Source organism: Lynx canadensis, chromosome B2 (genome assembly GCF_007474595.2).
Source record: "Lynx canadensis isolate LIC74 chromosome B2, mLynCan4.pri.v2, whole genome shotgun sequence".
Lineage (NCBI taxonomy): Eukaryota > Metazoa > Chordata > Mammalia > Carnivora > Felidae > Lynx > Lynx canadensis.
This window is the reverse complement of record NC_044307.1, coordinates 11,365,243-11,391,466: the sequence shown is the minus strand read 5'-3', so window position 1 is coordinate 11,391,466 and position 26,224 is coordinate 11,365,243. Positions and strand designations below refer to the sequence as shown.

General features: G+C 44.0%; 1 protein-coding gene across 7 annotated transcripts in view; it reads right to left on the bottom strand.

Annotated features, from left to right (window-relative positions):
- KIF13A (kinesin family member 13A) overlaps window positions 1–26,224 on the bottom strand; it is a 215,914-nt gene that overhangs the window by 65,518 nt on the left and 124,172 nt on the right. For all 7 annotated transcript variants that reach the window (XM_030314776.1, XM_030314778.1, XM_030314777.1 and 4 more), the window contains exons 5-11: window positions 22,940–23,032; window positions 21,434–21,614; window positions 19,539–19,626; window positions 17,911–18,045; window positions 16,840–16,952; window positions 3,256–3,367; window positions 2,659–2,871 (exon numbers count right to left, since the gene is read on the bottom strand). In XM_030314776.1, the coding sequence (XP_030170636.1) occupies window positions 2,659–2,871; window positions 3,256–3,367; window positions 16,840–16,952; window positions 17,911–18,045; window positions 19,539–19,626; window positions 21,434–21,614; window positions 22,940–23,032 (935 nt within the window). The remainder of the gene's footprint in view (window positions 1–2,658; window positions 2,872–3,255; window positions 3,368–16,839; window positions 16,953–17,910; window positions 18,046–19,538; window positions 19,627–21,433; window positions 21,615–22,939; window positions 23,033–26,224) is intronic.

Genomic DNA, 26,224 nt, shown 5'->3' with positions numbered 1-26,224 from the left:
CAGTGATAACCTACCAGGAAAAGTGAAGATTCTTCTCTTTTATTTTATTTAATTTTTAGCGTTTTTATTTTATTTTTGAGACAGGGAGAGACAGAGCATGAATGGGGGAGGGTCAGAGAGAGGGAGACACAGAATCTGAAACAGGCTCCAGGCTCTGAGCTGTCAGCACAGAGCCCGACGTGGGGCTCGAACTCACAGACCGCGAGATCATGACCTGAGCCGAAGTTGGACGCTTAACCTACTGGGCCACCCAGGCGCCCCTCTTTTCATTTATTTTAAAATTGGACTCTGGATCATTTAAAACTCCTTTTCTGGGGCGCCTGGGTGGCTTAGTCAGTTAAGCGTTGACTCAGGTCATAATCTCACAGCTCGTGGATTCAAGCCCCGTGTCAGGCTCTGTACTGACAGCTCAGAGCCTGGAGTCTGCTTTGGATTCTGTGTCTCCCTCTCTCTCTGCCCCTCCCCTGCAGTGCTCTGTCTCTCTCTCAAAAATAAATAAACATGAAAAAAAATTTTTTTTAATGGATGGTGATAAAAACCTTGTGTATTCATTACTCCCTTGGAAACAAGACATCTGGGTAAAAGGGTAGGAATTTCCCTCTGAGTCTGCAGAGTGAGAATAACTAAGGGGTCTAAATACAGATGTATATATATAAAGCTTTTTTAAGCTAAGCTTTTACTTGGGGGGCTTTACTTGACAATGGCATGCTTTGACCCCCTATGGCAACATGAGCCTCCACAAAGTGTAAGCCCATGAACAAGAAAGATGGCAGACTTGGACAAGAGGCCACAGCGGCAATGTTGTGGACTCTCCCTGAGGTACCGAGGTCACAGCGGGAACAGAGTCTGCGAGGGACACTCAGTGCTGGGTATAAGGGGACACCCATGAAAACCCTAGGTGAACCCGCTGTGGCTCCTCTCCTGTTCTCTTTGGCCAGGCATCATTCTACCATCTGGCCTGGATTACATGGTCATGGCAGAAAGGCAGGTTCAGAGACAAGAGGAAAGAAGGAGCTCATCCACGTATGTACTGACTGCAGAACCTCCTAGGATCATGGCTCTTCAAAGTTTATTGGTATTTTTATATTTAAGTTTATTTATTCTTTTAAGAGAGAGAGAGAGGGAGTCTGTGAGTGGGTGGGGGAGGGGCAGAGAGAGACAGGGACAGAGGATCTGAAGCAGGCTGTGCGCTGACAGCAGAGAGTCCAATGTGGGACTCGAACTCATGAACCAAGAGATTCATGACCCGAGCCGAAGGCAGACGCTTAACCGACTGAGCTACCCGGGCACCCTTAATTTGTTTTTTTTTAATGTTTTATTTGTTTTTGAGAGAGGGAACAAGAAGGGGAGGAACAAAGAGAGGGGGACAGAGGATCCGAAGTGGGCTCTGAGCTGTCAGCACAGAGCCCAACGTGGGACTCGAACTCACAAACTGTGAGATCATGACCTGAGGTCAGACGCTCAACCGAATGAACCACCCAGGCCCCCCGCAGTGTTTTATTTTCCAGGTGTTTTGCTACCTTCTTGGCATCAATGAAAAAGTATGTTTGATGCACTGAATGCTTATCATCATGATAATAACAGGAGGTAGCAACACTTATTGAGCACTTACGATGCACCAGCATTGTGCTAAGCGCTCTCCAGTATCAGTGTTGCACTAGGGGTTAGGGATGAAAACAAGGAATAAAACAAGGCTTCCTGCACTTCAGAAGCCCAAGCTGGAAGAAGACAATGCCTTGTCAGTGCAACTCCATGATCACCAACGAATGGGAAGTTCAGATCCTGGGCTGTGACTCCCTTTCTGTTTGCCTCAATCTCCTATTATCTTTTTGACTAGAGAAGCTGATAGACAAAAAGTATTTCAACAGGGCCTGGTACACAAGTGCTCAAAAAATAAGAGTATTACCCTCCACCCCTCCCCCCCTCGTTTACTACTCTCTCAGAAGGGAGGGGTCAGAAGGGAGTGGTATGAAGGAATGTGAACTCAGCAGCCCTAGGTCCACACCCAAGTGAGGCGGGGAAGCACGTGACTTACACTAAGGCACTTACTCGGCCTTCATTTCAGTCCTATTACCTATTTCAAATGAGCCGGATGCCTCACCCAGTAACTTGCAAAAAGCAATAGCTACTTAGAAGAGGGTGTGATTATTAAAGCTGGGTAAAGCCAAGGAAAGGTGGTAACAATGAGAAATGACCGATTTTGTTTCCTGCCAGGAGCTGATATACATGAAGCAAAATAAAAGATTTCTGAGTTCTTTTCCTAATGTTTCTCTTCCATCATGCTGCCTTCCCTGACTTAAGGAAGAGAGGACATAGAACTAATTTCTCTGAAAACCGCAAGGCCCTATGGGCACAGAGTGTACAATGTTAATAAAAACAACCCATTTGGTTCTTAGGATTTCACACTGGACAAGATCGGTGCCCAAGGGCCAACTGATCTACCAAGGCAAACAATTAGGCAGTAGCAACAACTCACTTTTAGTTGATTGGAGGTTAAGTTCCTAGGACAGATGGCTATATGCTTAGCATACAGAAGATGTCACTCAGAAATGCCGAATGCACGGAGATGACCTAAAACTTCAGGCTACCACATCCTCCCCGACTCAGATAGGACACGCCAGGGGATCTCAAAAACAGGGAGCACCAGGCTGATCTTACCTCAGCCTGCGAGAGCTGCTCCTTCAGTTTCTCTACCTCCTCCCGCAGCTCCCGGATGACTTTGGCATTGGGGTCCTCGTTCACAATGGCGTGGTTAACGATCCTTTTGGCTCTATCCGCGTATCGCAGGGTGGACAGGGTCTCCTCATAGTTGTCTGCTGCTGGGCTAATGGTGGCTATCATAGAGGTCTGGCTGTTGCCCCCCAAGTTATCCTGCAAAATATTTCCAGTAGCCTCTTAGGAAATGATCCCCATTCTGTGCACAACATGTATGATGGAAGCTGAAGACATGCATATATGACATTCTCTGTGAAGAAAATGTGTTGTGGAAATGGAACCGTATTTCATGAGTCATTTTATGATGAGGTGTGGTTTCTCTATAGTCACAACAACGAACAATGCCTGATGAATAGCGTTATCATGGGGGCAAAAGAGGCAACAGGAATGAGTTTTCATTCTGCATTCCTAGGAATTCGGATTAACGGTATTGGTGGGGGGTTGTGCTGTATCTGGTTAGCTCTGCACACACCTTTCAGCTGCTTCCTCTGAAACAGCCAGGTTTTAGTTGGAAAGGAACACACTAGAACAATGAATTACCTTAAGAAGCCAAGTGAGCACTGAATCTCGATAAGGCACAAATTTGTTTTTACCCTTGCCAGCTGCCTGGTCAGCCAGCGAGGATATAACCAACCCCAAGGTTGTAAGGGATCTGCCAAAAGAAAAAAACATTTAGAAATTAGCTTTATGGAATGGTTATGTTGTTTGCATAAAACAATAATCGTTCCAGGCATTAGGGAAAAAGTATGCAGAACACCAAGGCCCTAAAGTTGATATAACCAAGTTTACATTAATTTGTCAAGAAGCTAAGAAAAAGAAAAACAGAAAGTAACTCCATTAATTTAAAAGAATGAATTCAGAATCCCTGTGAGAATCGATTCTGTTCAATCACAGGGCCTGTGAGACAGACATTTCAGAACCTGGGAGCATACATTTAAGCGATCATTCTAGGGAATTTTAATTTACTCCAAATATTATGTTGAAAGTCTGAACCATTTTACATTTTGGGTAGAATTCGGACCATTCGGGCTCTCATTTTGTTTTCCGTAATAACCACGTAACTTGAAGAGAACTTTTCCCTACATGTTACAGGGTAGCTGCCGTTCATCTGTTACAGCTGGCAAGTTTACTTCAGTCTGGAGTTTTTACAGCTGTACAGAACAATGACCCACCCAAGCAGAGGACAGCATATGGCTACTCTTTCAACACCTGCTACAGAGAGCAGCACTGGCGTCCCCCAAGAGCTGGTTAGAAACAAAGGCTCTTGGAAGCCTCCCCAGGCCTACTGAGTCAGAACGAGCGAAAGGCATTTCCAGGTGATTCACAGGCATGCTAAATTTTGAGAGGCCCTGGATGAACAATACCCAAGATGGTACATATATTTAACTGTATAGGCTCAAATCATGATGCTGGGAACAAAAGCACCAGCATGACTTAGGACCTTGTTACAAATGCACGTTCTCAGGCCCCACCCCATCCCAGACCTATAGACACTCGTGGTGGGACCCAGCACTCTGCTTTAACCAGCCCTCCAGGGGACTCTGGTGCAGCTGGAGTAGTCCCCTGACATTCCCTGGACACTAACACATGTTCTCTGAACCTGGAGAAAAGATCACCACAAAAACAACAGATTTGCGGACTTGAGGGATGAAGAACATCCTACTGTGTCACAGTTAAGTACCAAGTGCGCTTTTAAAAGGAAATCCCAAGTTTAGCAGCCAGAAAAGAGAGAACTCCTCAGGAGATCTCCCAGGAGTGCAGGGAAGCTTACATGATATCACAAAGAGAAAATGCTTTGTGAATGGTTAAAAAATTAAACGCTATGACCTATTTATACAAACAAAAAAGAGCACAATTCAGCAAGTGACCAGAGTTTAGCATGAAGGACTAGATAGCTTTCTAATGTTAACAAGAGACTTCCATTAAATGAGTTGAAACAAAGCATATCTCTCACAAAACATAATTGCTCAAAGGTGAGTCACTTGAAAAGTCATTGAAATACAACGCAAACTCAAGAGGCAGAACACGAGCCAGAATTTTAATAACAGCCGTTCCTGCAAAGTGACATAAATACATACAATTGACAGATTCAAAAGTTAAATCCACCCCAAAAGAAAAGAAAACATATGTCCATACAAAAAAACACTCTTGTAGAAGAGGGTTCACAGCTGCATTATTCGCAATAGCCACAATGTAGAAACCACCCACATGTCTGTCCACCAAATGATGACTAAAGTGTGGTATGTCCTCACAGTGGACTGTATTATTCAGCCACAAGAGAGGATTCTGACAGAAGCTACAACATGGATGAAGCTTGAAAAGTTACGATAAGAGAAAGAAGCCAAACACCAAAGGCCAATGTCCTGGGTTGAATACTGTGTACCCCAAATTCACGTTCACCAGAACCTGACATGTAATCTCATTTGGAAATAGGGTTTTTGCAGATGTGATTAGTTAAGAGGAGATGATACTGACTTAAAGACGGCTGTAATCCAATGCCTGGTACCCTTCTAAGACGGCTGTGAAGACACACAGGCAACAGGGGAGCAGGCCATGTGAGAACAGAGGAGAGATGGAAGAGATGTATCTACAAGCCAAGGGAGGTCAAGGAGAGCCAGCCACCACTAGAAGGTGGTAGGACAGAAGCATGCAACAGATTTTCCCTCTGAGCCCCAAGAAGGAACTAGCTCTGCCAATCCCCTGATTTTGCACTTCTGGCCTCCAGAATCGTAACAAAACAAATTTCTGTTGTTGTAAACTACCCAGTTTGTGGTAATCTTCTATGATAACATTGGGAAACTAATACAGCTGCATAATGATTCCATTATTATGAAATACCCAGATGGGGCGCCTGGGTGGCTTGGTCAGTTAAGTGTCCGACTTCGGCTCAGGTCATGATCTCGCGGTCTGTGAGTTCGAGCCCCGCGTCAGGCTCTGTGCTGACCACTCAGAGCCTGGAGCCTGTTTCAGATTCTGTGTCTCCCTCTCTCTCTGCCCCTCCCCTGTTCATGCTCTGTCTCTCTCTGTCTCAAAAATAAATAAACGTTAAAAAAAAATTTTTTTTTAAAGAAATACCCAGAATAGGCGAATCTATAGGGATGAAAGCAGTGGTTGCCCAGGGCTGGGGTGGTGTAAATGGGGAATGACTTAGACACAAAGTTTCTCTGGGGATGATGGAAATGTTTTCAAATTTGATCATGATGATGGTTATACATTCTGATAAAAAAGCCACTGAACTGTACATTTTTAAATGGCAAAGTATGTGTATATGAATCATTTCTCAATATAGCTGTTTAAAAAAAAAATTCAAGTTCAATCACTGCATCACTCCTCCCAAAGGTAACAACTTTAAGAAAGAACATGGCAAAAATAAACTACTGGGACTACATCAAAATAAAAAGTTTTTACACAGAGAAGGAAACAATCAATAAAACTAAAAGACAACTTACTGAATCTCAGAAGGTATTTGCAAATGACATATCCGATAAAGAGTTAGTACCCCAAAAATATAAAGAACTAATATGACTCAACACCCAAAGACAAATAATCCTATTAAAAATGGGCAGAAGACATGAATCGACATTTCTCCAAAGACATACAGATGGCCAACCAACACATGAAAAGATGTTCAACATCATTCACCATCAGGAAAATGCAAATAAAAACTACAATGAACTATCACCTCACATCTGTCAGAATGGCTAAAGTCAACAACACAAGAAACAAATTAGTGAGGATGTGGAGAAAAAGGAACCTTCATGCACTGTTGGTGAGAATGCAAACTAATACAGCCACTGTGGTAAAGAGCATGGAGGTACCTCAAAAAATTAAAAACAGAACTACCCTACGATCCAGTAATCACACTAGTGGATATGTACCTTAAAAATACAATAATACAGGGTGTGCCTGCATGGCTCAGTCAGTTAAGCATCTGGCTTTTGGTTTTGACTCAGGTCATAAGGTCATAGTTCATGGGTTTCAGCCCCGTGTTGGGCTCTGAGTTGACAGTGCAGGGGCCTGCTTGGAATTCTCTCTTTCTCTCTGCCTGCTGCCCCCCCCCCCCCAATCCCATGCTCTGTGATCTCTCTCAAAATAAATAAACTTTAAAAAATTCAAGGGGATACTATTCAAAGGGATACATGCACCCCTATGTTTACTGCAACATTATCTACAAAAGCCAAATTATAGAAACAGCCCAAGTGTCCATCAGTAAATGAATGGATAAAGAAGATGTGGTATCTACATACAATGGAATATTATTCAGCCATAAAAAGAATGAAATCTTGTCATTTGCAACAACACAGATACAGCTAGAGAGTATAATGCTAAGCAAAATAAGTCAATCTGAGAAAGATAAATACCATATGATCCCACTCATATGTGGAATTTAAGAAACAAAACAAGCAGGGGTGCCCGGGTGGCTCAGCCGGTTAAGCGTACAACTTCTACTCAGGTCATGATCCCGCAGTTTGTGGGTTTGAGCCCCATGTCAGGCTCTGTGCTGACAGCTCAGAGCCCGGAGCCTGCTTCGGATTCTGTGTCTCCCTCTCTCTGCCTCTCCCCTGTTTGCAATGTGTGTCTCTCTCTCTCAAAAATAAATAAACATTAAAAATTAAAAAAAAAAAAAAAAAAAAAGCAAAGGAAAAAGAGAGACAAATCAAGAAACAGACTCTTAAGGCTAGAGAACAAACTGATGGCTACCAGAGGGGAGGGGGCAGGGGGATGGGGGTTCAAGAGTATACTTACCATGATGAAATAAAATTCAATTTAAAAAGTTAAGTAAAGGGGCGCCTGGGTGGCTCAGTAGGTTGAGCTTCCAACTCTTGATTTAGGCCCAGGTCATGATCTCATAGTTCATGGGTTTGAGCCGTGTGCTGACAGCACAGAGCCTGCTTGGGATTCTCTCTCTTCTCTCTCTCTCTCTGTCCTTCCCCCATTCCTTCTCTCCTCTCAATTAATAAATCAACATTAAACAATAAAAATAAAAAAAGATTTTCTCTCATTCTCTCTCTGCCCTTCTCCTGTGCTCTCTCTCCCTCTCTAAAAAAGAGAGAAAAAAAGAGGAAGGAAGGGAGTGAGGGAGGGAGGAAGGTAAGAAGGAAGGAGTTGAGAAAAGAAAGGCATGTGCTATATATGAAATAGAAGAAAGCAGAAATTTAAGGCAAAAACAAATTTCTGCTTTAATATAGCATATAGGGCATCTTTCACACTTCACAACTATCGAAATAAAATTTTCAGTTGAAAACAATTCTTTGAACAGAACCAGTGTTTAGGACTTAAACACGGCAAAAATTACTTCAATTCATACAGACTATAAAGAGCTCAGTGATTCCAAGGCCCATATTAGCAATTCTAAAGGGAACAGTGGCCCTTGCTAGGAAAACACATTTTTGGAGTTATGTATTTTTCATCCAGACAAAATCTAACTCTGCCTTGTGGCAACTGCTCCTACTTTCTAATTTGATAGTGTCAGGAGTGAAAAAAGAAGGGTCTGGGCACTCCTAAACAAGGGCACAAAAAAAATCACACGAGTGCTTTGAGAGAAAACGGGGAAGGGTAGCACGATGTCATCAACGTCTACAGGACCACGTGCGTGTGCACTGAGAGCACCGAGCACGAGCACCGTCAGCAGGTAGGGCACGTGACCGGGCACAGCGGAGGGGCGGGGCTGGGCGGACATGATCACATGACTCCGTCTTGTGTGTACTCTACTCTGTACTCTGTAACTTAACCAGTTGGAGAAGGTTATCATTAGTAGAAGCCTTTTACCTGATCGTGTGCACATATTCAAAACAAGGACTCTGTCTTGACCAGTCCTTTTGTTCTTCTTGGAACAAAAAGAAATGAACTGCAGGGTAAGGGGGCTCCATGATGGGTGAGGGGTAACCAGGTCACCCAGTGACAAGGTGGGGGTGCTACTGCTACGTTGGACCTGGAAGCAATGATCCACAGGCTTCTGAAAGTATGAAAGTTCAATGCGTGAAAACTGAACAAGGGGCTTAAGTATTTTAACAGTAATTTAATTCCTAGGGAGCTTAAGAATATAAGAAAATCACAAATTACTGGATCCTGCTAGCACTGCCTTCTCATGCTGGAGTCAAATGGGCGCTCACAGGTTTCCTGAACAGGGTGGGGCTGTTTGCAAATTTGAGAGGCTGAAAAAACTGCTCCAGGAATCTAATTCTACCAAAGCACAGCTCCTTTCCTGAACCTACAGGAGGTGGAGACAGTAAGGAAATTCTTAACCTTTCCAGAAGTTCTTGGGCTGGGGTGGCGGGCACAGAGTAAACACAGACTGACTGGAGAGGACAGAAGGATTAGGCTAGGGGATAACATTTGTGAACAGACAGCCATGTTTTAAGACAGAGATTGTTAAAATCTACCTATCTATAACAATGGAGAATTTGAGACTAAAAAGAAAGTAAATACGGGAGCCTGGGTGGCTCAGTTGGTTGGGTGACCAACTTTTGATTTCGGTTGGGGTCATGATCTCATGGTTGGTGGGATAGAGCCCCTCGTGGGGTTCATGCTGATAGCTTAGATCTCTCCCTCCCTCTCTCTCTCTCTCTCTCTCTCCACCTCCCCCCACCTGCCCCCCTCCCCAGCTCATGCACACAGGTGTGTGCTCTCTTTCTCAAAATAAATAAACATAAAAAATATGAATAAATAAAACTTAGGAGGATCAGAAACAAAATAAAAGCAGCTCCAATGAATACAATCAATGAGATAAACCTGGTCATAAGTATTTTTTTTTCCTTTTCTGCACCTTCCTCCAACCTGCATAGTTTTCCTTGAAACTGTGACCACCGGATTCCTTCCCTTAACAGTGGATATGATGTGATGGGAGTTATCTGTACTCTCCAGGATGGATTTCAAATATTATATTATTTTACCTATTTTTCTAATGATCTTTTTCTAAGGTCATAATTGCAGTTAAGCATTGCTAGAATTGACTGTATTTGTATTTCTCTATCTTTTTCTACTTAAGGTTATGATTGCTTTGAGGGCAGAGACCTTGTTACATCATACAATTACTGTGCCTTGCTTACAGAAAGCAGTATCTGCTGAGTAAAACTGAGTCTAGAATATACTGAAGAACAGACCACGGATCTCTTTCTAAAAAGGACTAATTCAATCATGGTTTTGGTACCCTCTGTGGATACTGACCCAACATCCATTCTCCCCTTCTTACTTGCTAACAGAACCCTGATTTTGCTGGGAAGATTATGCTGGGCTAAAAACTCCACTTTTCAGAGTCCTCTGTAGCTCTGGAAAGGCATGAAATCCAGCTCTGAGATATAGGGAGACCATACTGACTGGGTGGTCTTCCAAGGAAGCTTTGTTTGATAGAGAAGATATATATTTAGTAAATACAAGCCAGAAGCTGGTGGTCCTTGGCCCTTCCTTCCCCCCCGACCCCCTTGTTTGGAACACAGATAAGGATACAATGCCTAGAATGGCAGAGCCATCTTGAGGTCATGAGGACAAGGTGAACACACAGTAAGGTTAGTAGAGCTGTGTGCTTGATAGCATTTTTGAGGTGCTCTACAAGCCTCTGGACTTCTTGGTACATGAGGAAAAGAAATCCATCATTGGGTCATCACGACAGCTGTTGCTTATAGCAGAATGCAATCCTTGACTTTTAAAGAATAGTTGGAAGATAATGAAGTCAGTGGACTTGAGTTAGTACTTTTCCCCAGTAAGTTTCCACTTGTATCAGAAAAGGAGAAACACAAAGAGTGTGTGTGGCAAAATGGGGGAAAGGCCAATGCCATCCCACGGCAGGAGTGGAAAGAAAGCCGTGGTACCTGCAGAACAGGCCCCATTCTGCCCCCCACTAGTTTCCAGTGGCCAGCACAAGTCATTCCAAGCCAGTGATTTGCATCTAACAAGTCCCATCTCCTGTCTCTTTTCCATTTCCAGCACTGTAGTGAAATACACCAACATATCCAAAAACAAGTTCTTTAGAATATCTTTTCTGGAGATTTTAATCTGTGTTATACCTAGAATTCTGTCATCAAATAAGTTCAGGGAATAAGTCAAAGTTAATATGGGATTCATTACTGAAGGATTTATTGGACATGTTAGCAGGGAAATCTCCAAAGGAAGGCTGTTTAAGCAGCTTTTCTCAAAACGATTTGCCCAAGGATCCTTTTCTTCCCAGAGCCACTTGAGGAACTAGTATTTTGCAAAACATGCTTTGAGAAACACTGAAGTCGCAATGTCACATGCCCCCAAAACATGTGGCTCCTGCATCCCAAGAAGATTTTTGCTCTGTCCTTTGTGGGGTTCTCGCGGTAGATGCAAAGATGTTTATTCAGACTTTCTTCCCACATCCTTGGGCCCTGCGATGCACGAGTGGTAAACTGATAACCAACCTCCCCGCCCCAGCAGCCCTTGAATAATGGACTGAGGCAGGCCATTTTTACTCTCCCCAGGTACAAGTTCATGTTTGGTTAAGCAGGCAATATCCGTTTAAGCGAGATTTCCGAGAGGAAATGATTAAAAGTCACGGAAAGTACTCAAGAAGGAAAAAAGGAGGACTGGGTCATGTGAAACATTAGAAATACGAGACTTCTAGTTTACTATATCATAACACAATTATTTGACAGAACCCAAAGAGTAACATATATTAGTATCCCTAGAACAAATGTTGAGTAGAGCCCATTTGGGGAAATGTTTAGTATATACTTTATTGTCAACCACGGTAATTGAAGTGGAACGGAGACCCGGAATGATACTTGTTGGATGAACATTGCTTGCATTTAATAACTGCCCATTGCTGAGAAGATGGAGCTGTTTTCAGCGTCAGTCCCCGGGGTATTAGCTGGTGTTCCGTGATGTGAGTGAGCTCCTAGGGAAGCTAACCCGCCGGGCTCCAGCAGCAGAGACAGGCGTCCTCATGTCAGCCTCAACGGACAGGCAGAGCAGCAGACTGAGTGTTCAGGCGGTCCCCTGAGGATGGTCTACGGGCCTGTTCCCCTCACGCCCTGAACAGGCCACGGTGGTGCTGCCACACAGGTGTTTCGGCTCACCAAATGAAGGAATAATGTGTGCTTTAAAGCTCTTAAGAGCTTACGGAGAGATGAGGCTCCGAAATCCATAGCCCATTAAGAAACACTAATATCTGTGTGAAGTCCCTGACAGGTCTGTGTAAGAGGATTACTAATGTTCCATCGAAAGAAGCCCAAATAGGAGGCCGAGGGAAAGCTTAGGAAACATGTCAGAGATGGCTTTAATTTTAGCACTCGACAGGGCACTGATTTTAAGGCTTAAAAAGCCATTTGTGGAACTATCAGGCAGCCCTTTTGATGTATTTTATTTTTATTTTTTTTACCTTGTTAGTACACACTTACGCAGCGCTTACTCTACGCTAGGCACTGTTCCAAGAAGCACTTTACAAATAGTAACTAATTTAATCCTCACAGTAAACCCACTCACAGGCTGCTTCCTCATCTGTGTTTTACAGCTGAGGAAACTGAGGCACAGAAATGTCACACAGTTAGGTTCTATAACAAAGAAGTTCCATTCGATAGGTTTCCATTGCACATAATGTATTATGACTATCCCTCCAAGGGTCTTCCTTCCCCGTTGGATCTTGACCTTCCCAAGGCCAGGGTCCCATCTACCCTTTCCTGTGTTCTTTTTCTTTTTTTTTTTTTTAAAGTAGGCATCATGCCTAACATGGAGCCCAACATGGGGCTTGAACTCACGACCCTGAAATCAAGACTTGAGCTGAGATCAAGAGTTGGATGCTTAACCAATTGAGCCACCCAGGCGTCCCTCTTCCCTGTGTTCTTATGCCCAGTCAGCGTTCAATACATACTGGCTAAATGGATCTAAAAGTGTAGGCCTGCATGTCTTTTTTGAGATCCTTGGGGCCACATGTGTGCAGAAATTCAGAATTTTTTGAATTTTAGGAAGTATAGTGCATACATCACACATGACCATGGGTAGGTCTGGGACAGCAGCCCATAATACAATACATTTACATTTCTACAGCTAAACGTATGAATGGCCACCCTAAATGAGTAAACAAAGACTATAAATATGGATAAACACTAAGAGAGCCTCATGGGAGTTCAGGTGAGGCTCCACCAACAAGCAAGCTGTGAAGAAAAAAAAAAAAAAGCACTTGGTTTTCAGAGCGTTCTGGATTTTGGAATGGCAGGTGAGGGACGGAGGGCCAATTTCCATGAAGATCTCTAAGCTGTGCTGACCCCAGGGAACCTTCCAGTGGAGAGACGATGTCCCATTCATACGGTCTCTATGTACCAATGACCAGAGCGAGGGCCTGGAGGACACGTGCTGGAGACCTGGGCCTGGCCTGGACTTTAGGGGCATATGCACCTACTCAGGGGGATCAGAGAGGTATATGGGGAAAAGAAAGCAGCCCTGGACTGGGGCGCAGTGGAAAAGGTTCAGAGGCAGCTTCCCTCCCCCTGAACTGGTTATTTTGGGAAAAGCATAAGACCAACTCAGCAAGCATCCACAGGCTGGCCAAGGTGTCATAAAAAATAGTTCCATGCTTACACGTTGGCTTAAGTAGCATGTCTCAACATTGTCTGGCCAGAAAAAAAAAATCCTCCTTCCTTTCATTTTGTTCAAGCGAAGTGACTTCCTATTGTCCTAAACTATGTGCTCCTCATGCTCTAACAAATCACCACAAATGCAGTGGCTTAAAACAACACCTATTTTCTGACAGTTCTGGAGGCCAGAAGTCCAGAACATGTCTCATGGGGCTAACATCAAGGTGTCAGCAGGGCCGCCCTAGGGGACCGTCTGTCTCCTTGCCATTTCCACCTTCCACAGGCTTCCCGCATTCCGGGGCTCACGGCCCCTTCCTCCACCTTCAAACAAGAGCTGGATGGTGAAGGCTTTCCATCACTCTGCATCACTCTGACCAACTCTGGCCCTCCTACCTCCCTCTTTCACTTTTAAAGAGCTTTGTTTTTATTTTTTTTTTAACTTTTTACATTTATTTTGAGAGAGAGAGACAGAGCGTGTGAGTGGGAGAGAGGCAGAGAGAGAGGAGAGAGAATTCCAAGCAGGCTCCACACTGTCAATGCAGAGCCCAACACAGGGCTTGAACTCACGAACTGTGAGATCACGAATGGAGCAGAAATCAAGAGCCAGAAGCTTAACAGACTGAGTCACCCAGGTGTCCCTAAGGAGCTTTGTTTTTACATCAGGTCCACCTGGATAATCTCCTCATCAAAAAATCTTTTTTTTTTTTTTTTTTTTTTTAAATTTATTTTTGGGACAGAGAGAGACAGAGCATGAACGGGGCAGGGGCAGAGAGAGAGGGAGACACAGAATCGGAAACAGGCTCCAGGCTCCGAGCCATCAGCCCAGCTCATCAAAAAATCTTAATCACATCTGCAATACCCTCAGCCTTTCAAGGTCACGTATGCAAAAGTTTTGGGGATTAGGACAAGGACATATTTAGGGGGCGGGGAGGCAGTATGTCTACAACAATATCTAAATTTCTTTTGCATTCCCAGCGTCTAATGCAGTGGCAGACACGAGCAGAGGCTTAATCAATGTCTGCTTGGCCTTCATCCATATTACTTAAATGTCTCCAACCATCAACTTCCTCATCTATCAGTAGATAAAAATACCTATTAAGAGCCTCACATGAAATAATGCAGACGAAAGTGCTCTGAAAACTATAAAGAACCAGCAGACAAGATCCCACTGACTAGTAGTGGGGAGTACATGCATCCATTTGTGAAACAGCTAGCATATAAATAAGGAACGACAGCATGATGCTAAGAGGATTCCATTCAATTTGGTAAGTCATTACGGAAGACAGTTGCTGGGGATCTAAATCATGTTATCACGTGGCCTTGAGGTAGTCCAGCTTGGGACATGGCCTAATTTAGTGCCCAAATTAAAGAGGGCGCTATAATGTCTACTCTGGGGCAAAAGCATCAACTAGGACTCTTGCAGGCAAACAGAACACATGGTCACCCCAAGTATACTGCCTGGGGGTTTCACCCAGGTCAGTCACCACAAGTATACTGGCCCTGGAGCCAGACTGCCTGCGACCAGATGCAGATCCACACTCAGACCTCTGAGACCTGGGGCACGTTATTTAACCAATCTCTGTCTTGATTTTCTCATCTATAAAACAAGGATAACAGACACCCCCCGCCCCGTCCCCGCCCCTGCAACGCTAAGGTGAGGATGAGGTATTACATGTGGAGCATTCAGAACAGCGCCTAGAACACAGTAAGAGGTCAGTACAAGTTAGTGATCATCACCCTTCAAGGCCAGCCATACTCTAATTTCTCACACATTCCCAGCACAGAACTTCTAGCGTTTTCCCATACGCCCAGCCAGAAGGCAAAGGGCTGGCATGGCTTAGCAGCAGTAAACAAATCTCTACGAGGACTGGCAATCTTTTTGTTGACACCTGCTTCCTAATACCCCCCTTTCTGCTTTCCCATCCCAGCTCTTGAGCTCACTGTGGATCACAGAGCTGGCCTGGGCTCCTACAGAGCTTTGTCATGAAATCTAGCAAAACCCTTTGTTATTAGAGAGGGAGACAGGCTGACTGGAAGATTAACTCCCTAAAGCAGCAGTCTCTGCAGTGAGTGCCGCTGTGTCCAGCTGATAGAGGGGGTGATATCTTACTTCTAATTTTAAACTTCGGAACACTAAAATTATAATGTGCTAGCGTCATTTTTAAAATGCAAGCGGCACCAACATGTTCCTGCCTCTATTACCCCTTGTCACTTCTGTCCTAAATGAAACCCCAAGTTATGTCTCAGCAGAAAGATGTTACAAGCACAAACTAAACTACTTCTGCAGAACTTAAAAAACAATTTTTTTTTTTTTTACTGTTTATTTATTTTTGAGAGAGATACAGAACGCAAGTGGGAGAGGGGCGGAGAGAGAGGGAGACACAGCATCCAAAGCAGGCTCCAGGCTCTGAACTGTCAGCACAGAGTCCGATGCGGGGTTCAAACCCACAAACCGCGAGATCATGACCTGAGCCGAAGTTGGACGCTTAACCGACTGAGCCACCAAGGCGCCCCTCTTCTGCTGAACTTTTATGCTATTTACACAGGTTATAAAAATAATAGCTGCAATAATTAATATTGATTCGGTGCCAGGCATTGTTCTAAGCCCATTATGGGTATTTGAGCTCCAACAATTCTATGAAGTAGGGACTATTATTATCCCCCATTTACAGATGAGAAAAAGAAAACACAGAAGGGTAAAAGGAAGGAATGAACTCTGACAGTCTGGCTTCCTCTGCTTCCTCTCCTGCTGGAAAGCCAAGCTCGCTCTGGCCCAGCAGGTGTCATCCTGGGAGACTAGTTACAGAAAACAAGCACTTCACCTGCCTGTGTGCAGAATGCCTTCATCTCCTTTGTCTGTCTGGCAAACTCCTACACATCCTGCACCACCCTGCCCTCTGTCAGCCTCCAGTGTGCATCCCTGGGCGCACTGAAGGCAAACAGTGAGTTTTCTTTTTTTTTTTTTTTTTTTTATTTAATTTTTTTTTTTTCAACGTTTTTTATTTATTTTTGGGACAGAGAGAGACAGAGCATGAACAGGGGAGGGGCAGAGAGAGAGGGAGACACAGAATCGGAAACAGGCTCCAGGCTCTGAGCCATCAGCCCAGAGCCCGACGCGGGGCTCGAACTCACGGACCGCGAGATCGTGACCTGGCTGAAGTCGGACGCTTAACCGACTGCGCCACCCAGGCGCCCCGACAGTGAGTTTTCGATATGGCAGGTATTCAGTAACTGCTCCATTTTTTTTTAGGTATTGATGTTTAAACAGCATTAGCCATACAAAGGGCTTCAGAGCAGCTTTTGTTTTCAGAGTACGCTCCTTGGGTTAATCTAAGACAGAATTTGATTTAGAGAACTGTGATGTGCACTCACGCAAGACCTCATCATACACGAGGATACCCTGCGGGCCGCGGCACGGAGCTTCACGCACATAAACCTCACGCGTTCGGCAGAGGCAGGCTGTTGGTTTTCCTCAGCTCAGTTTACTAAAGCTACACCGACCCAGAACCACATGCCGCCGGAACCATTCGATCGCTTCTAACGCAACAAGTCCCCCAGACACACACGCAGCCCGGCGTCGCCCCGGCCACCTTACTTGTTAATGTTGCTGCCTTCTTTCAGTCGCTCTCCCGCGGCTCCTGTTTTGGACACTCTCTCGCTACCCGCCAGGTCTACCAGGCTGACCTTACTGACCTTCTCTCCGGAGTTCTAGTTGGAGGAAACAGGACAACGACACACGTGAGTGCAAATGCAGATGTCTACGCGGATGTTGGTACTGTAACTGAGGGCAGCCTCAGCGGCCAGGCCCCTGCAGCAGGGCAGGTAAGAAGCTATGCAGACTCGCATTTGCACGGTCAAATTTATTTATTTATTTATTTATTTATTTATTTATTTATTTATTTATTTATTTATTTTTTAATTAAAAAAAATTTTTTTTTAAATGTTTATTTATTTTTGAGACAGAGAGAGACAGAGCATGAACAGGGGAGGGTCAGAGAGAGAGAGGGAGACACAGAATCTGAAGCAGGCTCCAGGCTCTGAGCTGTCAGCACAGAGCCTGACGCGGGGCTCGAACTCACGGACCGTGAGATCATGACCTGAGCCCAAGTCAGACGCTTAACCGACTGAGCCACCCAGGCGCCCCTGCACGGTCAAATTTAAACTGCCATGCGAACGCAGTGCTTGTTGTATAGCTGGGGAGCAAGCACGCTCAGCTTTCAGAATATAGTCAGGAAGCGGGAGGTTTTCTGTGCCTTTGAGGAAACACCAGCACATGAGGATGCCTGCATATTCAGGTCAAATTCCTCTCCTTTCGAAAAAGTGTTTTTTAGGCTAAAGATTGTGGTTTTTTTCTTTAATAGCTCTTAAGGGTTATGAGGTAGACACAGCTGTTTTTAGGGGAACTTCAGGATGAAAGTATACATATTAAAAGCTGTATGGCGACATCATCACGCTCTTTAGGGAGTTTACACAAGAAACCCTATATTTTTTTAAAGTTCTATATAAAGGAAGACCTAATAAACTAAATGATTTAAGCAAAGTGGCTCAGCTAGTAAGTAGGAAAGCCCACACAAAATTCTCAGCAGCAGAACCCAACCCAAACACTTCACTGCTGCAGATATCTGAGTTCTTTTACTGCCACCAAAGGCTCCCCGCTGTCCCTCACCCCAGACTGCAGGTCGTAAAGCGTCTGCGTGATTATGATGTTGAACACAGCATGGGAGCGGCTACTTTCTTCATTCATGTTGGTTGCAGCTACGGTCCGAGACTTATTTCCCTCAGACATCAATGACTCAATATCCTAGAGGCAAAGCATAAGGAAAACATCAGAAGCAAACACATGGGAATGCGGTCCCGCCTACCAGGTGTACAGATTAATGACCATCCCTGGGACGCAGGGTCACCGCCCTTCCACCCGAACCTCTGCAGGGCACGGTGGGAGCCTTTACCTCCCTCTCCGCTTTCTAAGATACAAGATGTTTCCCCCAGTCTGGCCCTCCCACAATTGTCCCCTTTCTCTGTTCAGCACCTTTTTTTGCCCCAGCAAGTTCCTAGGGAAGAAAAGAAATGTGTACCGAGCTCCAGATAGCAACAGCAGTGACCTTATTTTATTCTAACTCTCCTGTGCTTCACACTCTGCATGGCTGTCTACTGCTTTTGTGTCCCCCTCCTCCCACACTGTGCTTCTTCAAGGACAGGGACTTTTCCTTATTCATCCTTGTACACCTGTCTTCGAACACTGGGAACCTATGGGCTCTCACACAATGTTTGATGAATAAGTTTTATAAAAGATGCATTCTCCTGATGTTACCCACAGAACACTGACGTTCATGGAGATCAAGTTAACTTTTCCTACATGTAGTCAGAGACAGAGCGGGGAAGCAAATCACAAGCTCCGTGGCTCTTACTAATAAGTGACAGGGTGAGATGGACACTGACCCCCAGCACACTGAGCTAGGACCCACACACCTGAGCGAAGGTGCTGACTTAGCACCTTTACGCCAGAGAGTTTTCCATTTGCTTCAGCACCTAAGTGCTTCTAAAGTGATGACTGCACTCTGGTTCTGATTTGAGCAACACTAAAACCTTCTTCATCTAAATGGCTGGAGGGAGTTATCTCACAGATTAATTTTAGTCACACTGAGTCCAAGGTGACAATGGGACGGCCACAACCTCCAGACCACACACCTAGATAGAGGATGTTTTGGCTCACTCGTCTGTCTGCATCCCTCAGCAACACAGAGCAGGTTGTTTTGGGGGGTTTCTGGAGCAGTGACAGTAGAAGCAAGGTCAAAACATCTAGTCGGGAATATATAGAGGCGTTAAAGTCAAGTAGCAGGAGAATGAGACGGGTCAGTCAATGGAGAGAGGAGCAATTCGGACAAACAGAAGAACCAGAAGAGTGAAAAGCAGTGGAAATGGGCACAGGAGACCCTGTCAGAGGGAGGAGCGTGAATTTACTACCCAACACTGCTTATGTGCATCTAGACTTCTCTAGGAGGACATCACTGGCAACCTTGGGGAGGCCATTTTCAAGAAAGTGGTATGAAAGAAAATATTCAGCAACTCAAAATGCCGAGCCTCTTAGCCACACTGTAATGCCTTCACAACAAAGCAGGTTGAAGGTGTTTCTTTCCATGTAGGGGATGTTGCTACTGGGCTCCCGAGACCACACGTGGTACCAATATGCTATAAAGCATTCACATAAAAAATACACTCAACGTTACTTACATGCTTCAATTTACCACCATTTTTTTTTTAATGACTTTTTTTTTTTTTTTTAATGACACTTACCTCAAAACTAGTGACAGCCAGCTGGGATAAACCATCTACATATGGCCCCAGCACTTTATGCTCTCGAACTTTAAGAGACTGTCTATTCCTTTGGGAGGAAGGAAAAAGGAATGAATGAATCAGACCAAACTGGGAAGCTTTTCTTTCTTTTTAAGTACTCAGAAACTAAGATTGCAATATTTTTAATGATCAAAAAAAAATTCTAAAAGCTACTTTATTTGGATTAGCAAAACAGCATTCCATATGAGGAATATCTTTTATACTCTGATTTCTATTTAAAGTAGCTTACTCTATTTAAAAAATTCCATCTTTACTCCCAAACTAAACACCCAGGACACAGAATACTAGGTTAGGCGAACTTGCTCTAGTAGATGAACTTTAGTTTTACGTAGAAGAAAAGGAAGGAAGGAAGGAAGGAAGCCCTTTGGAAGACAGTTGGGCAATACCTCATAAAGTAAGAGATTCAGCATCTTATTGCCCGCAAGTCCACCCCAGATGCAGTCCCTAGAAACCCCGACATTTGCAACACCCAAGAGGACACAACAAGAATGCTCAGAGCGGCACCGTAGCACTAGAAAGTGGAAACCACACAGGCGACAGGCGTGAGACAGGCTATGGTAATCATATAATGGAACACCAAAAAGCAGTAAAAGTCAATGCATCCTTCATATCATCAGAATGAATGAATCATGAACAGGAAACTACAAGTCAATGAAGGACATATATATGATAATGTCACACATAGTTTCAAATTGTGCAAAATTATGTGCAAACTTTAAGAGTGGTGAAGATAATGAGAAACATAAAATTCCTAACAGTGGTTACCCTGGGGAGGGGTAGGGAATGGAATGGAATCCAAGAGAAACACATAGGGGCTCCAAAAATATTGGTCATGTTCCATTTTATTAAGCCAAATGGTAAAGAGGGTAGTCAATTTTATTATTATTTATATCTTACATGTGTTATAAGTGTTCTTTCATATGCAAATAGTTAGTAACTTTAAAGTAAATATAAACATTTCCCACGATTGGTTCACTTCCTTGTCACCTACCATTTTGATCGTATACCTTTGGTAACACCCTTGACCACACAGCAGCTAGAAGCGTATAAAATAATCCAGGATTCTGAATTGTATTTAGAGAATGACCTGAACACACAGAGACACCCCACAGACTTGAAACACAGGGTCAAAATGCACCACAGTATTAACAATGGTTATTTTTAGTTTTGAGGGATTATAGGTCATTTTTAGTTCTTACTACGTTTTGCCTATTTTCTGAATTTTCTATGAATATGTGTTAATTTTAAGTCAGTAAAAAAAAAAAATTAAGGAAGAAAAGTGAATGACCCTTTTTCTCTCTATGAATCAAGCTCATCTGGTTTTTATCACCTCATTTTTAAAAAGTACCGATGTGGGGATTTCCCCTTGGGTCCACTGACTCATAGTCTCTACGGGTGGGGCTCAGGCCAGCACATTCTTAAAAAGCCCCCCAACGTGATTCCAGCACACAGCCCAGGGAGAGAATGGCTTGCCTGGGCTGAGTTCTTTCAAGCCTTCAAGCACTTACTCTAATTTAGAGCTGCTGCTTTCCACATGAATGGGAGAACCAATGTGTCATTCTTAACTCAATTTGTATGAACAAGCCATGGTAGCAAAAATAATACCAACAGTAAAAACGTCTTTTTAAATGGCATACGTAAGCAACTTTATACATGAATTTAGGATAAACTACATGTACTGGGTCTACCAGCAGGCTTTGGTTTCTCAGCGTATGAACTGAAACCAGAGCAGTGACCCAATGGCTCAAATAAATATATTCACTTGCAGTTTTAACTTAAGGATCATTTACAATTATTACCCCCCATTATAAGCTTAATTGCAACCACTAACTTACCCTTTGGGGTCTAAAAGATCCCGAACTTTCTCATTATAAATTTCCATATAGGATACTTCGACTTTAAAGGTCTGTGACTCATTTTGCTCTAGGGAGATCCTTTTAAATAAAGCACAGCAGAGCCTTGGAATAAGGCCCAGCTGCTCAGCACTGCCCATCATGGAGAAGGATTTTCCTGAACCTGGAGAAGATCAAGCAGAAAGAAGGGAGGAAGCAGAGGAAGTGAAACATAATGCTTCCATCATATGAGTTTCCTACATACACACACCAGGGTCACATAGCAGATGTAGCAAACATTGCCCTCAAACTCATGCCCTCGGGCAGTAAGGCAACTATTCTTTCTATAACACGCATGGTCTCCAGTTTGACAGAGGGATGCCTATAAATATAACCACTACAGATACATGATCTTGAAAAGTATGTATAGTAAGTATCAAGTATACATTATTGAGTAACATTGACAGTCCTTAGCCACAAAAATAGTTTATTTTTGTGAAAGTATCCTCTCACCGAGTCTCCTAGCTGTCCTGTGATGTGACAGCAGGGAGTACTGGCATGACTTAGTCTAACTTTATAACTGAAGCAATGTTAACGGCTGAGCCCCTAGCATGCTTCTGTTCTACGTGTTCCAAGCGCCTGTCTCACAATCTTGGTTTAATAATCCATCACCGCTCAAGGGGCACCTGGGTGGCTCAGTAAGTTAAGCGTCGGACTCTTGATTTCAGCTCAGGTCATGATCTTACGGCTCACGAGGTCAAATCCCCCATCGGGCACTGTGCTGGCAGTGCGGAGCCTGCTTGGGATTCTCTCTCCACACCCCACTGTCTCTCTCTCTGCCTCTCCCCCACTCACATGCACACACGCACATGCACGTGCCCTGTCTCTCTCAAAATAACTAAACTTAAAAAATATCCAACACCACTCTCGTGCCCAGGGAAGGTCCTCCGTATAGGATGATACTAAGAGTTGTTCTACCACTTTTTACTAGAACCTTTATACTGAGAAACTGGTAATTATTTTTCCAGTTCGAATACAGTTAAAACTACAATTTAGGAAAATGACACTTAACAGTTTGAAACTAGCCTTGCTCAATTACTCAGTTACCAAAATTGTTGAACCTTCAAAAAGAGGGGCCTTTTGATCATCAAATTCAGTTAAACCCACAAAATCAGAAGTATGTTTCTGTCACTTCCCAGAAGTGTCACTAGAAAGTGCTTTCTAGGGGCGCCTGGGTGGCGCAGTCGGTTAAGCGTCCGACTTCAACCAGGTCACAATCTCGCGGTCCGTGAGTTCGAGCCCCAAGTCAGGCTCTGGGCTGATGGCTCGGAGCCTGGAGCCTGTTTCCAATTCTGTGTCTCCCTCTCTCTCTGCCCCTCCCCCGTTCATGCTCTGTCTCTCTCTGTCCCAAAAATAAATAAACGTTGAAAAAAAAAAAAAAGTGCTTTCTAGTTCTAGGCTTTAAGAAATGCACATTTAATATCACTGACTATAAATACAGCTACTTACCTGTCTGTCCATATGCAAAAATACAAGCATTATACCCCTGGAAGGCTTTTTCAAGAATTCCTTCCCCAAGGCACTTGAAAACCACTTCTTGACCTAAAAAATAAAATAAAAAAACAACCAAAGAAAAGAATGATTTTTCTTGACATGTTTGGATTAGTAACAGAGTCCCGGTTATTAACAATAGTCTCTCAATCCAAAAAAGATGTTAAAAGTGTATTGTGTGACTACTTTCGAGGGCTGTGTATTAAGAGCTCAGTTCCTGGATTAGTTCATGATTCTACCCGTTCTTTCCCTCTTGGGACACTTCTCCAGGCACGGATGCTGGAGGGCCACACCCAAGCATCGTTTAAATTCTGTTGCGCTTCCTCCCAAGAGTTGGTATTAAAATGGCATTCAGCATAATGGTCCTATCTCCCCATCTGGATTCTGAGCTTGCAGTGAGAGCTGGAGCCTTGTCAGACGCATCTCGAGAGGTGTAAGTACCTAGCACAGTGCAAAGTACGGGCCAAGTGCAGAGAAACTGTTCATTGTTTGGTGGGTGGGGCGGGGTGTGGAGCAAAGGCACCTGTCTCCTTGTCCCCATGGTGGGCTGGAGGACGAGTTCCCTTCTGCGGGCCTGCCTACAGCTTACTGCAATTCTTGGCGATGTTCAGTCATGCGCAATACAGCCAGTAGCAACTGGCTGGAGAGAAAAGTGTGAAAATCTTTTTCAACAGTGAAGGCGGCATTTACTACCCTTTGAAATTTGTGACTTTCTAATATTCATTCCCTGTCATTAAGAGAATTTAAACGATGCTCTCCTTCCTGTGCTCTACTACTCCTGAACAGTCACGATTACAGTATTTGGCAAAACTACTGGTTTAAGTACCTCTTTCCTCCAGTGGACTGAGAACCCCCCGATTGATGTCGGAGACTATAATCTGTTTATTTTTGTAATCCTAGGGCCTAGGACAAAATGCTTAATAAATGTTGGCTGAAAAGAATGAGTCCTTTTTTTTAATCCTACACAACAATTCCTTTTATGTTTGGAAGTAATGCAACAGAACATAAGCTCTCAGGTGTACTTCTTCTTTCCTGCAAAGTTGGATCAGATTTTAGCAGTCCCTTGTTACATTGGGGCACCTCATGGCTGCAGAATGGGACTCTTATAAATGTTAAATGTGAAACAAGTAATATTTTCAACCATTAGGTTGGCGAAAAACAAAATTTTGGCAACAATATAGCTAGACTGAGGAAATACAGGCATTTTCATAACCTGCTGGTGGGAGAAAAAACAAATGCAGCCATTTGAAGAAAACCTTGCAGCACCTTTGAAAGAGAATATAAATAAGCCCATACTCTGGCCCACTGTGAGGCACGCGCCCTAGAGGCATTCCCACAAGGGACCCCTGTAATAGGGTGCTCATGGCAGCATTATTTTTCTTCTTCTTTTTAAAATGTTTGTTTATTTTTGAGAGAGAGAGAGAGGGAAGGGACAAAGGGCGGGGGGCAGAGGATCCAAAGAGGGCTCTGTGCTAACACTAGTGAGCCCGAGGTGGGGCTCGAACTCACAAGCCGTGAGATCATGACCTGAGCCAAAGTCGGATGCTCAACCGACTAAGCCACCCAGGCTCTCCAGGGCAGCATTATTTCAATTCTCTAAGTTGGAATAAAGTTAAATGCCCATTAATAAGGGAGTAGAGACATAAAATGTGACTATTTTATATGACAAAGATAACAAACCATGTAAAAAAAAAATAAAACAAACGTGTGTAAACAACGCTGGAATTCAAAAACATTGCCGCATTTAACAAAAGTCATGTGCAAACTATACATACAGTGTAAAGAACTTATGTCAAATAGAGAGAGAGAGAGAGAGAAAAGCACTAAAGTTAAAAAAAATGAAATGGAAAAAAAATGCCAAATTGATATAACCTTATTTCTCTCTGACGTCTACCATCTAGTGCAGAGCCGGGTTTTTTTGAAGGGTGTAACCACCCTGAAACACACAGGTTTGTTGTGAAGACCAACTAAAGATGTGTGTGTGTGCACGTACTCATGTACAGACTGAAAAGAAGGCAATGACAAAGTTAACACCCACTACGTCACCATTTTTTTCTGGTGCGTCTTCTCAAAAGATCTTCCTTATCCTACATGGACTCCCCCAAGGCCCACGCCCAAAGGCAGGCCTTAAATCTGGAGCAGAGCCCTGCCGTGTAGAACACAGGAGTTGAACACAGCCCGCGCTCAGGCTTGTGAGACCTGACCGTGGTCCTCAGCCAGACCCAAGTGCCAGCCACCCGCAGGCTCTGAAGGCACCACTTTCTTGGCACAAGCAGATGAATGGAGCCATCTTGTTGGATCTCCCACCCTGGTCAACCAGCCCCTCAGGAAGTGGGTGAGGGTGGGGACAAGACGCTTCGAGGCTTGGCTAGGTCAAACATCCTGCCCGTAATTCATGATTTCAACTCCTAGTCGGTAACTTGAAAAAAAGCTCCTGCTTGAGCTGACTGCAGGATTCAACTGCAGGGGAGCACTGTGGTTAGAGCATGACCATGGCCACTCAGTCAGGAACCTCTCTCTTCCCATGTTAGGTAGTGAGATACAATACTTCTGACTTATGCACCTGAGGCCGAGCAGGATGGAAATATGAGGACTTATTTTCTCCATATTCTTTTTTTTTTTTAATGTTTATTTTTGAGAGAGAGAAACTGCGTGCGTGTGAGTGGGGAAGGGGCGGGGGGGTGGGGCTAGGATCTGAAGCGGGTTCTGTGCTGACAACAGAGAACCTGATGCAGGGCTTGAACTCATGAACCATGAGGTCATGACCTGAGCCAAAGTCAGCTGCTTAACGGACTGAGCCACCCAGGCGCCCCTCTTCATATTCTTTTAAAGGCAAATCACAGTGTTGCTTATTCTTAGTACAAATGGTCTTTTAAACTAAAGATTAGTCAAAAACAAACAAACACAAAAAACCAAGAATGAATGCTACAGAGCTACATGAAATAGGTTTAAGGCATGTCAGGTGAAGAAAAACCACAAAACAATCCAAGATATGTACACTAAAATTGCACACAAAATAGACCAAATGATTAGAGAATTCTCCAGGATGTAAAAATATAAGAATAAACTGGTTTGGGGGCACCTGGGTGGCTCAGTCAGTTGAGCATGTGACTCTTGATTTTGGTTCAGGTCGTTATCCCAGGGTTGGGGGATTGAGCCCCGCATCAGCATGGAGCCTACTCAAGATTCTCGCTTTCTCCCTCTGGCTCTGTCCCCTGCTCACATTCTCTCTCTCTCTCTCTC